Source organism: Callorhinus ursinus, unplaced genomic scaffold (assembly GCF_003265705.2).
Source record: "Callorhinus ursinus isolate GAN/ISIS: 27379988/994484 unplaced genomic scaffold, GSC_fseal_2.0 scaffold15, whole genome shotgun sequence".
NCBI lineage: Eukaryota > Metazoa > Chordata > Mammalia > Carnivora > Otariidae > Callorhinus > Callorhinus ursinus.
In genome coordinates, this window is record NW_027397077.1 from 12,071,851 (window position 1) to 12,089,811 (window position 17,961).

The 17,961-nt window shown below is 40.3% G+C and overlaps 1 protein-coding gene across 7 annotated transcripts in view; it reads right to left on the bottom strand.

Moving 5' to 3' along the window:
* The window catches only part of ERC2 (ELKS/RAB6-interacting/CAST family member 2), a 985,383-nt gene that overhangs the window by 449,029 nt on the left and 518,393 nt on the right, over positions 1-17,961 (bottom strand). For all 7 annotated transcript variants that reach the window (XR_012380904.1, XR_012380905.1, XM_073901383.1 and 4 more), the window contains one exon: positions 10,413-10,548. Coding sequence is in view for 5 of the 7 variants with exons in the window: in XM_073901383.1 (XP_073757484.1) it covers positions 10,413-10,548 (136 nt within the window). In the remaining 2 variants the exon portion in view is untranslated. The remainder of the gene's footprint in view (positions 1-10,412; positions 10,549-17,961) is intronic.

Here is a 17,961-nt window from a genome sequence, read left to right on the forward strand (position 1 = left end):
CTGTACGGTGGTTCCAGAGATGATAGCTACCTCATTCATTTCTTGGGAAGATTGAACAAGTCAGTACGTATACAGAACAACTTGGCCAACTAGGATTGGTTTTTAACAACTGCTTGTATTTTTCTTAAAATTTTATTTATTTATTTAACAGAGAGAGAGAGAGAGAGAGAGAGAAAGCGTACAAGTAGGTAGAGCGAGAGGGAGAAACAGTCTCCGCGCTGAGCAGAGAGCCCAAGGTGGGGCTCTATCCCAGGACCCTGGGATCATGACCTGAGCTGGAGGCAGACACTTAACCGACTGAGTCACCCAGGCGCTCCAATAGCTGCTTGTATTGAAAAGAAGTGTGAAGCTGGGTAGGCAAGAGTCCTGAGATCAGCAGCATGTATCTGCCATGGTCGTCAAAGAGGAGAGCTTCCCCTAACCCTCCCAGTAGATCTCCTGCATGTTAATCTCACTCTTTCTCAGGGAACTCCACCAAAGACATTACCCTTGGAATAGTTCATTGCTCAGTAAAAAGTAGCAGCTACAATGAATCATGGAACAGTACACCAAAACAAATTATGTAATATATGGTGATTAACATAACAATAAAAAAATTTTAAAAAAAAGTAGCAGCTAGTATTCTAATTGTTGACATGTCTAAGCCATCTGCATTTCTTTTCCATGGTAAGAGACTTTCTGAGTTCCTTTTACAGGTGACATCCCTCTGCTGAATGAGGAAAGTGGCAAAGATAAAGAAACTTAAACTGATCTTTATTTAGCATCTAAAAAGTCCTCAGCTACGCAGTCTGTTCTCACAATTTTCTTCACCACCGATTTGCTACCTTTTTAGTTGTTCTAATTTTAAAGACATAAAAGAGTCATAGAAGATGATAGAATACCCTGTTCATAGGCTTTGCAGAAAGTTTAGTTTATTGTGAGGAATCATTTCATGTCATCTTGAACAGCCAATCTAATATCCACTGCTGAAAGAGCACAGGCCCCACCTTGGGGCTCACGGGTTCATGGCTCAAATCCTACTGAAGGTAGACATGTCTTATGGAACCAGTGGGCTGTACACAAGGGGCATCGGACAAGGATGCAAAAGGCCTGGGATCTGGTCTCCCCTCTGCCAATAACTCCCTCTGGAATCCTGGGCAGTTCATGTGCCTTTGCTGGACCCTACTTCCCTCATCAGCAAAGCAAGAGGCTTGTATTAAATAAAATCTTAGGTCTTTCCTAGAAAGAAAACTTATGACTGCTTAACATTGCAGGGTTTTTCCAGGCAGCATAAACAAGTAAGATGTAGAGGGAAAGTGTAATACCAGAGAAGAAATTAAAAGTGTCATAAATTCAAATTACCGACTTCCCAAATATCTATTACAGGACAGACTATTAAATGACTAGGAACAGATTTTATAGTTGTATTTTCCTTTTGCAAGATTTCCATCTAAATCATTGCCCATGTCATTGATTGTCATTTCCTTAATCTGGAGTGTTTGAATATACAGCTTAGCAATGCTCTGGACAAGTCATACGTCAAAGTTAACATTTTTAAAAAATTAACCATGCCCAGGTCTCTGCCTTGCATAGCGACACGCTGAAATACCAACATCTATTAGAAAGAGGTTATTGATGTTGGGGTGACATGCACTGTGATTTGCAGGTGCCCCCCTGACTAACCTCTGGTAGCCATATCTCAGGGTAAACGTGCCATAATTACCCTGGCCAGGAAGAGCTGGTTTAACTGTACTGGCTCTTTTGATGTATGTTGAACATGACTGCCTTTTAGGGATTTCCAGGGCCCATGTGTGTGAGTTTGCCATATGAATTCTACCTTTGAAAAAAAATAATAAGGTATGCTATCAGAATTATTTTCTTCTTTCAATCCCCTTGCCTTCAAAATGTGGCTTCCTCAGTAATACCTTCATTGTATCTACTTTGAATATTATACCACATTGCTTTAGATTCAAGCAGAATGGAAAGACATACAGATGCTCTCAAGCACACACCCTAAAAGTCTCTTTTCTCAGTGGCTTTTAAAGCACAACTTCTGGTTCAGAAAATTTTGCCAGGGAAAGCAATTTTTTCAGTTCCCAAAAGCTGAGCTTTAGTCTGTCCACAGGAAAAACTCTTATGCCCTGGTACCTCCTCAAAGCTTTGCCTTTAATGAGACCTATGATTGCAGATGAGTCAATGAACAACTGTCTGAGGCTCAGTTTCCCCATCTATAAAAAAATTTAAAAAAAACCACACACACACACACACACACACACACAAACTTGCCTCACTCGATCCTCAAGGTCAATGGGAGGATCCAGCCTGAAAATCATCCCATGGAAGCACTTTGAGAAGCACCCAGGGCTCTGGCTGAAATGTTGTTGTTGACTAATCTGATCATCTGCAGTGATTTTAAAAAAAACATATTAAAATGATGTCTCCAGTTTATGGCCCAAGCCTCACCTTAAAGTAAGCCCAGAGGTCAGAGTTAAAGGTAAACAGAGGGGGAGCCTGGGTGGCTCAGTTGGTTAAGTGTCTGCCTTCGGCTCAGGTTGTGATCCCAGAGTCCTGGGATCAAAACCCACCTGGGGCTCTATGCTCAGCAGGGAGCCTGCTTCTCCCTCTCCCTCTGCCTGCCATTCCCCCTGCTTGTGCTCTCTCTCAAATAAATAAATAAAATCTTTAAAAAAAATGGTAAACAGAGAAAAGGCAGGTTCCTCTGCCCCCGCAAGTCCCCACTCTTTCCCTAGAGCTGAGGCACACCTATGGACACTTCTAAATCTCACTTCTAAATCTTTTAAAGCACAGGAGGATGCATGCTTACTTTCCCTTATCAATTTATATTTCAGGGACCAAAAAGAGAAAATGGAATAATATCTAAAAAATAGTCTGATCCTCCTTAGGAACCTCCTTTAAAATGAATAAGAGATTACCATATTATTCCATCAAGGTTCCTTTCTCCATCCCCCAACAAGCATTGTCATTCCAGAGCATTCAGGACTCTGCTTCCATAATAACAATGATTTTATTTGACAAATATGTTGCATTTCATTCTGTAGGATCTTCAGCCTTTGACAAACAAACATTCACTTTCCTGAGGACTAAGAGCCACTAATGGAGTGAAACCTGAAAACCCTTCAGAAAAGAATAATGAGTCCCACACTGTCTCCAGGGGGTAATTTAGTAGGTAGATTAGGCAACACTTGATTAAGGGTAAACTTCTCTTTTCCATAGAAATATATTGTGTTTGTATAGGGGCTGTATGAAGTGGAGGATTAGGTCACAAATCCTCAAGAAAAAGCAGAAGACATTTCTCAGAAGAAACATGCGAGTTACTGCACATTTGGAAAAACAAGCAATACTTTATTGGGAGGAAAGAAGAAAAACCCCACATACAACAGTTTTATTTACACGATTTCACTTAGCTTCTTGGAACATTTCTAACAAATGGTTAGTTCCCAAATACATTGCACAGGGTGCCTTGTCACCCCTGACAGTCTGTGAGTTACTACAAAGAGTAATGACTCAACTCAAGGCTACCAGAACTGATTGTCAAATAAGATTTTCTGAGACTGCCTGTAGGGAGCTGCTACAACAAAAGTCGTCTTTGGCTCGTGGGGGATTATAGTGTGAAAGAAAAACAAATGTCAACATAAATCCCCAAGGAAAGAAAGCACTTCTGTACTAAACCTCAGTCCTACCCTCCAATGTTCTGTGTCCTCCGCAGACTTGCAAATACTTAAGTATTTCTTGTTGTCTGAAACCATGAACAGAGTCTGGAAATGTTGGATGTGGCTCAGTCCACATTTCAACAATGCAATAGAGTTTATTCACAGTTTAATGGAACGTCCCAATCTCTAGCCATCAACACAGAAAATTGCAAGGCAAACAAAACACTTAACAGTGTTAAAAAAATCATATTAAATTTTAATGCAAATTTGAACAATTTGTTCAATTTGGATTTTTCTTTTAAACCTGTGTTCGGATGACTTTTCCCATATTTCCATATGTTGAACAAGATGGCTGAAATGGAGCCTCCCTAAATCACTACACTGTGCCTACCGAACAGCCATGAAAAACCAGCAACTAAATAAACGTGTTTTGACAATGATGAATCTCTTAACTCTGTTGGTCAGGTTTCTTCTAATGGCAGTACTTAGAAGTGTACCATAACACATGAACATAGATCACAGTTAGAGTAACAATTTTAAGCTTAGGAAATCGAAAGAGAAATGAACTTAACTCAGTGACTTGGAGAGATGAACATACAGATATGAGGCTTAAAAATTGCTGCTTAAATCATATGTGTCCCTCTGCAAAGAAACAACTTACCAACACTTCGGAACTTCATAATGAACTGTATGTTTTGCTGAAAGCAATGCATTTCTTTGAGGTTTATGTTGTTTGTTACACTTCCTTGGTTAGCTGACTCCAACTCTAATTGGAGAAGCAAAGTAAAGGAAGTCCCCTTGGAAAACAGATATGGATATACAAACTTGCACAAATTGAAAAATAAAATTGTCTTTCTAGCTTTTCTTATTTTTTAGAACTCTACTAAAAGGACAAGAATAAATGGGAACATTCATTTGCTTTCTAACTGATCACACTCAGGTTTAACCACTGGCAGAGAAGAAACTTTACAGTTCCCTGGGAACCTATAATTTGGAAACGGAAGCACACAAGAACAGACTTTAGTTTTCAGGCAATAAATTGAAGAGAATTCTGCAGACATACAACAGAAAAAGAGCATAAAATATTGGCTTGTGCATTTCTTAGAATGTTAGTTCATTAACTCGATAACTGCACGGGGAAAAATGCAGCCAAAATCTACAAAGATGTCCAACGGGATTTCAAATTGGCATATTTACTCAGCAAGAAATAGCTAGAGGTTGGGGGTGGGGGGTGGGAAAACATCACATTCTGGTAATGACGATTTAGTGTGAATCTCCGGAAAGACACCTTGCTGAAAGATCTCCATGCAGTCTCTAATGGGACACACAGAAGCCCAAAGCCCCAAGGCCAGACATAAATATCATCCTCCATAATCTGTGTCCTGGGGAACAGTTCTACAGAATTATACAAAAAAAAAAAAAAAAAAAAACCAACGATCTTTTACATTTACTTTTCACACACAATTCAACATAAACTTGAAAAATGTTTTAATTTTTCCTCCTTATTGCCCAATATGTTGTTTAATGCTTTATTGGAAACTTTCATTTACTGGTGTGTGCTCTATATCTGTATTGCTCATCAGTATAAAATAGTTGCAAAGGATTTGTTGGACGATACTCCCAATGGTCACTGTCTTCTATGGTTAAATGCTCATTATCAGTCTCTCTGGGGGAAAGCTCTAGTAACTGAACCCCACATAGATCAGGTATTGTGCTAGGCCCTTTCATAAAGCTCATCTTATTTAACCTTCCCAGGGCAATGGAGATTGTAATTCCTACTTATAGATGAAAAAAAGTGAGAGTCAGAGAGGTTCCCTACCTTACTCAAAGTCCTGAGCTAATAATAACAAGGGCCAATATTTGAAAACTGGACAGTTTAGTTCCATGGTTTTTGATCTTTCCCTTCTTGCTCTCCTTGCCAAATTCTCCAAAACATGATGTAAGAAGCTAAATCAAGAAAACTCTCTATTCCTATAGATTGTGGGCATTTCCCCGAGGAATAATAATTCAAGGTATTTGAGGTATTTTCAGACAAAAAAAAGGACTCAGGACAAATGCACTAAACTGCCCTCTCTCTTGGATGGATCAAGCTGAGCTAGCCAGGGTGCTAGTCTCTTTACCTATATCCCGTGAAGCCAGTGGGACCACAGTAGAGGCTACAAGCCAACAGTCATTTCATCTGCACATGTGCTTCACTGGATCCAGAGTGTTTAAAAAAAAAGCACCAAATCCATAAATTTCACATAAAAATTTATATTTTATGGCAATCAGAGGGTCCCTCCACCCTAGGCCACCTTTATGGCAGCATTCGGTCAAAGCTTAGTGGTCTCAATTCCTTTTGATGAGCCATGGGCTCTTGAGTTCCTCACAGTCCCTACTACCCTCTATCATATCCGTGTACTAAGGCCACTGTGGCTGTAATTTTTCATTATGTTTATGTTATTGTTTTTTCTTATGAAGAAATATTTCCACAAATCTTGTCTCTTTTGACAGTTTGAATGACTGGTCTCAAGTCCTCACCCTTCCTTGTATCTGCCCCTTTAAAATGGTCTCTTCATGGGTAGAGTGTACTTCCCTAATCTCTGCTTATTTGCTCAGCCATGTGCCTTGCTTTGGCCAGTGCAGTGAGGTGAAAATCAGTGTCAGTTTACGTCTAGGCCTTATGAGACCTTGTGAGTTTTTGCTTACTCTCTTGTGCCTCTGCTACTGTCATCAGAAGAGTTAACCCTGTGGCACTGACCCCCTTCAGCCTCAGTCTCCCAGAATAAACATATGTGGAATGGAGCTACTCCAGCCACCCACAGACCTGCAGTGAGAAACAGGCACGCCCATTCAAGCCCACCCTGGAGAAGCTGAGCCACTTAGTCAATCTGAAAAATCTGTGACAGTAACTATTGATACTTCAAAGTCACTGAGTTTTGGGATGATTTGCTACACAGCATTATTATGGCAACTGCTAACTGATACATCTCTACCAAAAATTTAAATTAAGACAGGCTGACAGAATGAGACATCATAATTTTTTCTTACATGCAAACCTGTTTCTTATTTATGCTAATAGCCTAGACCCTGGAGGCATCTGAGTTTGCAATTCCTGCCATAAAACTATAAACCTAAGAACTAAAGAGGGTTGGGCTTGTGAAATGTTTCTTAGCATGACTATATATCCAGATTGGACTGAAATAGCCCAATTTTTGCCTGTTGCGATTATGTCCTGGTTTGAATACATTCAACTTTGTCTCCAATTTTCATAACTCATTGAATCTCTTCAATCTCTCCTTTGGAACCTCATCTAATACTCTACCTGAGATTTTTCTGGATATGATACCTATTTCGTTGATCAAAATCATTAAGTCAGCATGTCTAACCCTTACAAAAAACTAGTATAGAATAAACCAAATTTAGTCGGTGCCAATCCCACAACTACTAACCAGTCAACCAACTGTCCAACCAACCAAACTAGATCCCAGTTGACAGACACTTATTAAAAGGCTGAAGAAGCTAACTCATAAACAGGAAATACTTAAAACAACAGTGATATTAAAAAATCAAATGCCCCAAGAAAGGAAAGTTCTGTCTTCAGAAGGCAATAATTACGGCATCTGAGTACATCTGCTTAACAATCCAAGAAAGTGGGAGTTTCATTCTCTATTAACCTTAACCAGAGACATTTTCATCAAAATTAATCGTGATTACTTTTTATTGCATTTCAAATGCTATCCTTTATTTGGGGTGGTCAGGAATGCAACTAAGCAATTCCAGACCATGCTATCTTTTATGAATAGGTCTATGAGGTAGTTATCAAGAAGCCCCTTATAAAAATATTGCTATGCAAAAGTTCATGAGTCAAAACAAGACATTAATTTCCATAACTAGATGTGTCCTTAGGAAAGAAATGACTATATATAGAAAAGACAGCAAGTCTGATGCTCAACGCATATCAGAGTAGAACTGTATAAATGCCCATGCATATCATAGACAACAATTTCACAAAATGTTCCTTTTACATTTTCCTTGTTATCATAATAACAATTAATCATTAATACTTATTGTGAGCATAGCTTATGCCAAGTATAATTCTAAATTCTTTATATGCATTGACTCTTTAATCCTCAGAGCAACTCTGGAGTAGATGCAATTATTATTATTCCCATTTTACAGACAGGAAACAGACATGAGGAAGAGAAAGTCACCTGCCCAAGGACATTCAGTGAGTAAATTCTGGAGCTTGGAATGAATCGTGGGCATTCTAGCTCCAGAGTCAGTTAAAGAAAGATGGTTAACACTTACCTCACTGAAAACTGACACCACAATCAATCAGTCTGTTACGTTTTGTGCCCTACCATACCTTGCTCTGTGCAGACTCTATATACATTTGCTGACAGTTCTCTTGCCTGGAGTGCCTTCCCTACTAGCTGTGTCCCTCCCACATCAGCTCTAATCCTGTTCACTCCATGAAGACTCTCTGCCACTCCACAGTTTTCTTGTCATCCTCTTTTAGAACTCTTTTCCTGAACTCTCACCATCTAAAGATGGTCAGATCTAAGTTTGAGTCCTGGCTCTGCCACTTACTAGCTAAGTAATTATGTCACCTCTCAGAGCCTCCTTCTTCTCGTATATCAAATGGGATAACAGCTTATCTACCCCATCTGATGACTGTAGTGGATCTCTATGGTTTCACTGTCCAGCATCCCTTCTAGTAACACACACCTTTCTTTCTTGTGTAAGGTCACCTGTTCCCACTCTCAGCCCATAGGATTTGGGTGTAGCTAACCTCTATCCCCTAGGCTCCAGGTGATCACATCCTGGCCTGGCCAATATATGCATTCTTTCAGGTTTGAATTTTTGCTAGAACCACTAAGAAAGAACCTTTCTGCTCTCCGAGCATGACTGCACCCATAATGGAGGCTGGCTGCTGATGGCCATGGCTAGCATCACTGTGGACAGCTCTCCTAAGAATCAAAGCAACAAAGAGCAAAGCGCACCTATAAGTAGGATGGAGACAGATTCCTGATGCCAGTGTTGGAATATCTGAGTGTAGTCAGGCCTGAAGTCCACCCTGGCCTTTCAGTTAATTGATTCCCTTTTTTGCTTACTTCAGACTGAGTTGTGTTCCTATCAGTTGCAACTAAGAATTCCAACTAACCCAGCTCATGTAAGATTTAAATAGCGCTGGGGCACCTGGGTGGCTCAGTTGGTTAAGTGTCTGCCTTTCTGCTCAGGTCATGATCCCAGGGTCCTGGGATCAAGCCCCACCTCAGGCTCCCTGCTGAGCAGGGAGTCTGCTTCTCTCTCTCTCTCTCCATCCCCGCCCCCCGCACATCCTCTCTCTCACTCACTCACTCTGCTCTGTCTCTCAAATAAATAAATGAAATCTTTAAAAAAAAAAAAGGTGCTGTAAAGTATATAGCACAGCACCCAGTATACTGAAAAACTCAATACATGATAACTACTACTCTGATTAGTCCTCTACATTAGTTTCTTGAAGGCTGACTCCAGTTTTACCAAATGTAAAATCACCAACCTTGAGGTGAGGAACAAATGAGAATATATGCCCGGCAAGGCAATAAAATGTTCTACAAGTTTTAGTTCTCATGATCTCAGTCAGTAGGCTCCAATCTAATACCTCATATGATTGGTGGGAAAACTAAGACCCAAATCCTGGGACATGAACACTAAGAAAGCTGTGGATTCAAATAAGCTACCAGTCCATGCTCAAGTGGTCCCAAGCCTGAACAAAGGACTTAATGCTATTCTTATGCTAACCAAATCAGCCATCCATGCAAAGGGCCTTGATTGAAACCATTAAGGCACCTCTAGGACACAGAGAAAAAAGAAACCAATATTGACTAAGTAACGTCCATGTGCCATGCTCTGTGCAAGATATTTCCTTGTTTTTCCTACTCTAGAATAATTATTTATTTCCCTTTTGGTCAATTAAAAAGATGAACTGTGAGTACATATTGAAACTATCTAACTCCTTCTATCTCCAAGGAGGAAACCCAATATATAACTGGAGAAAGACACTAATTAATAAGCAAAATTTAACATGAACTCTGGCCAAGTTGAACTTGAACTGTTCTGTTTAAAGGCACACTCGAATAAATAAAGGAACTTCAAAGCAAATGCCCTGTTTTAGCTTGAACGTTTTATTGAGCACATGGGGACAGCTCCTTTGCCAAAAATAAGGATGGTTAATGAGGAAAAATTGATGTTTTCAGTCAGCCAGTTGGTTTCTGAGATAGGGCTGTCCATTCAGAGATAACTATATTTCATAGAGAAGACAGAATAATGATGTGTCTCAGAGCCTCAGAGTTTTGAACAAAACAAAACCAGTTTTGTAAACGGAGATCAACCTAATGCATCCTTTTTCAAATACCTTCTGTGATAATACGCATACATTTCCCTTCTACTAACGCCAAAACCACTGAAATATAATTGTAAAAGGAGGACATTTCTATGTTTTAAGCTTCTTGCCAACTATGTAAACACAACCCTTACCTTTTAAGGTGAGGTACAGAAACCAAGATATTGTGCAGTATTAGTTTCCACCATAATCAGCTCTTCTTGGGCGCAATTCTGAAAATGATGCTCCACAGTTGTAAAGACCTATTGGGTTCTCTGGGAGTACACTGTTAGTGCTGGACTAAGAGCTACGGCAAGTCCCCCATTTCTGCTCATATTTCTCCACAGCAATGGGTATATGTCAGAGACAGTTAATCTCCAATTATTTAGGTTTTAAGAGGAGAAGCCTGAGCTCACCTGCAAGTGCTGTGAGTTGTCAGCCATGCTATCTTCTCGCCTGCGGACTTCTTCCAGTAATTGGGCATTTTTCTTCTTTTCCAACTGTTGGTTGTGCTTGAGGTTGGCCACCTTCTTATTCTGATCCTTCATATGCCTGAGAAAAGTCAGCAGAGTGTGGTTAAATTCAACCACTGGAAGATAATATGTTATAACAACAAAAGTACTAAGGATAGAATATATTGATATGGATTCAGGAAAACTTGAAACTTCAGAATATTCCATTCATTCAACCACAAGTATGTATTAAGCACCACTTAATGCCAAGTGCCAGGATGGCACTGGGGCTGCCATGGTGAATGAGACATGTATAGTCTCCACCCAACTCATGGAGCTTGAAGTCCAGTGGGAGAGACAGACCAGTACCAAGGAGACACAACTTAGGTTTCCTAATGGAGAGGAAATAAATTGCATGCTGTGACAAATGACGATGTGCATTGCACGTGTGGACAGGCATGGGGTAGGAAGATGACTTTAGGCACTGTAGCCAGGAAACCTCCCCAAGGAGGTGAGACAGTGGATAAGATTCCAAGGAGCCAGCCAAGAAATCACCAGTGGAGGTGCTCCCCAAGTGGAGGGAACAGCAAGTGCAATTCCCAAGGCAAGAAAGAACCAACTACTTCTAGGAACTGGAAAGCTGCAATGAGGCTAGCCCAGGGCGAGGGGGAAGAGAACCCACTCTCCTGGGAACCTGGGACTGCAAAGGTAGGCAGTAGTCAGGGAACACAGGGCCCCTGGTCTGTGACGGGGCATTCATTTTCTTCTAAGTGGTTGCTCTTCTAATTATTATTATTCTTTTGGATCATGTTCCTATTCTGAGATCATAATCCATTACTTTGATTTTAAAATAACAATTACAAGGCGCCAATCAAATACACTGTCATAACTTAGCTCAAACAGAATAACACTTTGGCTAATCATCATATTAAGTAAAGACTGGTGCTTGGAATAAAAGTTCTTAATGAATCTACAGGATGTCAAAGTGCAAAATCATAAAATGATCAAGTGAGTAAAAGACTGACAAAGGATGGGTTAAAAGAGCGGGGGGAGGAGTTCTAGGCTTAATGTGGACTATTTCACCAGCAGCGTTTAGCAAAACATTCCACAGATTTAGGCAACCATGTCCATGGCAGCTGGTATAAATCTAATCTCACACGTGAGGAGGCAGGAGGGCAGTACAGAGGGCCTGGGAGCACTGATTCCAAAAGAGGAGGGCCACAGAGCAGAATCTTTTGGGATCCTTCCGGACTCTTCCCCGCCCCCCTCCACCCTCAGGCATTGCTAAGTCAGCCTCTGTCACTGAGCCCTCACTCCCAAAGCAAGCAAGAAAGAATCACTGCTCTCGTGGAAATGCGCATGAGATGAGAACTAGATGATACACAGCAAACATGTCGAATTAAAACAATTACTAATCAAATGGAAGCCACGCTCAAGAAGAAATTTTTATTTCTAGTCCTCATAAAATTATATACTTCCCTACTCCCTCTCACTCCAAGAAAATGAACTTCAAGAGAACTTATTAAGTTGAATGATCTATCAGAAATCCTGCTGATGAAAATATTCTGAACACTTTGGTCCTTATGAAAACTTACAGTACCGGCTGAAGCAGTGATTTAACTCTTCCTGGTGACACTTATTAAGAGGATTGTGGTGAGAGAGAACAGCCATCTACTTGGTCAACATTTGGATTGGATAATTTTTATCTGACATTTCCTTGTTTTTATCCAATACAGTAATGGTACATACACATCTGAAACTACCAACTCAAGTCTACATGCTAATCTTTTAAGAAAATTATCTTTTGGTTACTAAAAAGATGCTGAGAACAACCTCTTGCTTCCTAATTGAACAAGCATATAGTATTTCCAAAACTCATACTAACCTGGGGCAAGTACACTTCCCAGATCAGGAAATAAAGTCTATGCCCAGTAATAGGATATGATGGAGAGATCAGTGTTATTAGTGAGATTGTTTAAGTAGAGGATATTTCTATAAAGAAATACTTTTTATAATTTTGAAGAACATGCTTAAATAGAACCAACTACTAAAACGTTTTCTCCCCAAGTACCACTGAAAAAGAAAATAGATTATTATTGCCAATATCATTTGCATAAAGAACTCCCACAAAGTTCTCAGGGCAGTCTGAACATACATAGATCTTACTTTCAAGAACACTGCAGTGTTTTTTTCAATCCAAAAATTAAAAAATAAACCTTCAAATCCATGCATCCCTAAAGCTTCTCTGAATTATGAATGAGTGGCTAAGTATAACGGAAAACTGAAGTTCGGACATTGTGATATAAGCCTATCTCCATATTCTACAATCTTTCCTTCAAATGCTGCCTGATGTAGGACACTAGTGATTGGAAAAGAAAAGCTGAGTTTTGAATGGCACTGCTCAGGATTTGGGCAATTAGGTGGATCCAGAGCAAAGTGATGAAAACGATCACCTTGTCTTTGTACACATGAATGTCAATAGATTCCCATTAAGCATACACACTCCCTTGCACGAGCGCTTTGATTTTCAAATACATTTCTAGCCGAAGAACTCTTTCTTCTAGTAAAAGCTTACTTGAAAACCAAAAAAGGAGAAGGATTGCACTGGCAGAGGGAGGAAAAAGGTAAGGGGTAGATGAGACAGGGGAGCAGAGCCTCACCTCTAGACAGTCACTCTCTCAGGTACCCCTCAGAGAAGCCCTAGGGCTACCTGAAGCATGGGCTATAATAGCAATTTATGAGGTAGGAAGAGAGAGAGAGAGAGAGAGAGAGGCATGAAATTTAAAAATATGAGATTCCCTGATGAAAAGAAAGATCTCTCCCCCAGAAGCTCACTAGACACTTCTTGAAGGAATGACCATTGTGATTTTTGCTAGTAATAACTTCAGTATTTCCAAGAATAAAATTTGTAGGTGACCTATCACTACCTGCATCTCCCCCACCTGCAGAAGTAAACCCACATGCATAAATAAACTGGGCTAAACTCAGTAAAGCTTTCAATTGTACTAAACTCAGCGAGGTAGAACCTCTGGGGGTGCAGAATGCAAAGCCCTCTGGCAATACTGCCTCAGAAGACAATTATCATTGATACTCGCTTCCCAAATTCCCACCCACTAGGCAACTCAGATTCCAAAGCTCTGCCAGAAACTGACCTGCTTCATGTTCAGAAATAAAGTTTCCTTGGGGTGAAATTTCTTCTCTAGGGAAACACCATTAAAAATATATTCAAGATGCAAATTTTTAAGAAAGCCATTATGGAGGAGGGGCCAATGGAGGTTAGTTGGAGAGTACAGTGGTAGGGTCAGTTTTCATCATTCAATTTAAATTGACCAGTCCATAAAGCAATGAACTAACTTTTCATGTCACTTTTCAAAATTCAACTATCATTAAGGAATTTGGATTAAATTTAAAAATTCCAATAGGTATCAAGATTAACAATGACGGCTACTATATTAAGAATGAATGTTAGAGAGGAGAGAATCCTGCTATTCACTAGAACAGTCCATCAAATTAAAATTAAAATTAGAAAGTGTTCCCTAACTTGCTGGTGAGAAAGTATCAGGCTTTGAGGCCTCTAGAATTACATAGCTGGGAGGGAATGTGGAGCAGGAAGTACGTATGTGCATGTGTATATTGTATATAAAGGAGAAAATCAAAACTTCCTTTTTTTAAATCTCAGCAGAAAGAGATGCCATTTTTTTACCTATCTGCTCTCAAAGACATTAAAAGATTCATAATGTCCATGTTGGAGAGAAGGCCAGAATCTAACTCTTTCATATGTGGTCAGAAAGAGTATAACTGACAAAAATTGGTTGCAAAATTATAAACCAATTTGGTAGTATCCACCAAAGCATCCACACCTTTTGCCCAAGCAAACCCACTTCTCAGAAAGTAGCCTACAAAAATGCTTGCATATATGCACGAATATTTATGTATAAAATTTTCATCATAGCACTGTCAAAGTGAAAATTTGAAAACTGCCAAATTGTCCAGCAGGAGACTCGCTGAAGAAATCAAGTGCTTTCATACTCTGAAACTCCAAGCTAACTAAGAAGATTAAGGCAAAACTAAACTACAGACATGGAAAACCCTTCAAGACATATCGTTAATCAAAAATGAAAGCAGGTAGCAGAATAATACATATAGTCTGATCTTATTTATGTTAAAATATAAAAGCCTATTTGGATGTATATAAACACACATCCATTGAAATGGAAACTGATGGAAACCCCACACCAGTCTGTAAACAGTGGTTACCACTGAGGAAGGGAATGGATCAGGGAAGTAGGGTGAGTTTTCATGTGTTACTGTATGCATTTGTGTGTGTGTGTGTGTGTGTGTGCATAAGTGAGGTATAAATACATACAAGAAAATGCATAGATATTAAGTGTAAAAATCAATGATTTTTAACCAATCAAAATATAGAGCATTGCCATCACCCAGCCACATGTCCCTGCCCCCTGACAGGAAGTAATTGCTATCCCAACTTTTATCTGCATGGATTTGTTTTGTCCGTTCTTGAACTTCGTATACATGGAATCATACAGTACATGCCCTTCTGTGTCTGACTTCTTTGACTCAGCTGACTCAGCATAAGGTTTTTGAGACTCATTCATATTGTGCCTAAGTTCCTTCTTGCTGAAATCAAGTGATATTCCATTATATGAATATACTACAGCTTGATTACCCATTCCCTTGTTAAATGGATATTTGGACAGTTTCTGATTTTTTACTGTTAAGAATAAGGTTGCTATGTAAGACAAAATCAGAGAGGGAGACAAACCATAAGAGACCCTATGGGAAACAAACCGAGGGTTGATGGAGGGGAGGTGGATGGGAGACAGGGTAACTGGGTGATGGGCATTAAAGTGGGCACGTGATGTAGTGAGCACTGGGTGTTATATGTAACTGATGAGTCACTGAACTCTACCTCTGAAACTAAAATACACTAGATGTTAATTTATTGAATTCAGATAAAATAAAATTAGAAAAAGAATAAGGTCACAATGAACATTCTTGTATTAATTTTTTTGTGGACATATGTTTTCATAACTCTTGGTTAAATAACCAGATGTAGGTATAATTGAGAGTGTAAAATGGTATAATCCCCATGGAAGACAATTCTGGGTTATAAGAATCTTCCAGGAAGCACTGAAGGTCAGGAGCTAGTAGCATAAACTCTGGAGCCAGGCTCCCTGGTCTCTCATCAGAAGTCCATTACCCTCTAGCTGTGTGACCATTGGCAAGTTTCTTAACCTCTCTGTAACTCAGCTTCTTCATATATGAAATGGAAATAATTGTATATAACTCATAGGGTTACTGTGAAGAGTTGATAGGTTAGTACAGGTAAAATGCTTAGAACAGATTCCAGCATGTTCCCTCTCTGTTTCACTCTTAGCTTGAAATATAAATGTGATCATGTGTTATATAATGTTATGAACACATATTTAGTGTCTTGCTTCCCACACCAGAATACCAGATACTCAAAATGCCTCAAACAATGGACTTTGGAATGCATTATCAAACCCTTTGTGTCATACATTTAGCTTCCAGTATGCTTTCCTTAATAATAAATGAGTTGCATTCCTGGAAGGCTATCCTAATGGAAATGTTGCAGGAAGGTCATGACAAGCATGGGTAAGTGAGCTGGGATCCTAAAGTGACTGCACAAGTAGATGGGCCACACACACACACAATGGACGCTGACAATGAGTACTGCATGCAGAATTTCCGATAATAAAGGCTTTTACTTTTAACCACTGAGATGACTCCACTTTTTTAAAGCTTGTAAATACCATTCATTATTCCAGCATTCCTATAAATTTTAGAAAGCTACGTAACTATTCTAAAGATATTTTTATAGCACATACAAATGTGCTAAATGTCATGAGCATGATATTCCTTCCTGCAAGAGAAAGTATCTGGCCAGCTGTGGCTACTTAAATCCAGCTCTCCTCCCGGCAAAGAGCAACAAGTAGGGCCAAGGTCTTAGGAGTTAGCTCCAACATGACTTAGGACTAAATTCCCCCTACCCCAAACCCTCTTCTAGAGCACCCATATGCATTCTCCCTGCCCTCCACTATTGACTTCCCCACCCAAGCTGGGAAAACCTAGGAAGCAGGTCACACAGCAGAAGCTGGTCATAATTAGCAAGAAAAGGGTTTGTTTTTTGTAGGTATTTCACCCTGGAGAATTTCTAAAGAGCTGACTTCCTTCAAATGTTCTCCATTATTCTGGTCCTGAAGAACCTCCACCCACAGATATCAATAGAGCATCACCCTAAATGTAAGCGGAACCCAACAGCTGAGAGCCTTTGCTGAAGAGAGTAGATGGTGGGGGCCTCCTATGGAAGATCCCAGGGAGAAAGCCAGGTGCTCTCTGATGCCCCTTGTCTTCCTCCAGATGCATTTGGTAGGACTGGCACACACCCACAGGAAACTCAAAGGGAAACAGGAAAAGGTCAGCCTGTTTTTCACCCTCCTTGGGACTCGATGTTCAATCCAGGGGCACATAATAACAAGACACTCTTCCTGGCAAGCAGACCATACACAGTTACAAGGGTCACAGAACTAACAAGTCTGGCTCCCATTTACTATTCATCAAATAAATTTCTTACTGCTTGGCCTCTCATGTAGGTCTGGTGACCCAGAGAGCATAGACTAGTCATGTAGGTCTGTGAATCGTAGCCCAGGAATGATTATTTTTCCCACTGTCAAGCAATAAATGTATTGTGATGTTCTACATTCCTCACACCGTAGACTGGACTATATGCTCAGGCTTCTCAGCCCATATGGTCAAAGTTGGCAGCAGATTCACCACCAGCAGAACCCAAGGTAGGGTCCCTTGCCATCTTGACCCGCCTCACATGCATCCCCTACTTCAGTACACCATGGCTCCATCTATCCCATGGTACTTCGATGCCCTGCTGAGAGCTGACCATGCAGAAATGCAGATAGGGAAACACAGTGGGCAGACCCCTTCTCTCTATCACTCCTGCTACCACAACGCCTCAAGTCACTATCATTTCCTGTCCTGGACCATGATACTTCTCTCTTCTCACCAGTCTCCTGCTTCTGCTCTTGGGCCCCTTTTAAGTCATTCTCCACCCAGCAGCAAGAGTGTTTCAGAACAAGTCAGATCATGCCCTTGAATCCTCAAATGGTTTCCCATTTCCCAGAGAACTGAATCACACATCTGTGGATCTCAGCAGCCTCCTCCCAAACCATTTTTACCTTTACCCCCAGAATCCAGAATCCAGTCTTCTTTCAGTTCCAAATAATGTTAGCTCCTTCCCACTAAAGGGCATAGACATGTACTGTCCTCTCTGTCTGCCCCCCATCCACCTTTCCTCTCACAGCCACCACTCCTACATGCCTGACTGATTCTTCAGGTCTCAGCTGAAATGTCACCTCTTCAGAGGAGCCTTTTCGGGGCATCAAATCTAACAATACCCCCCTCACCAAAACTGTTATGAGCACACTCCATGTACCTCCTCCACTGCATGCACCACAAC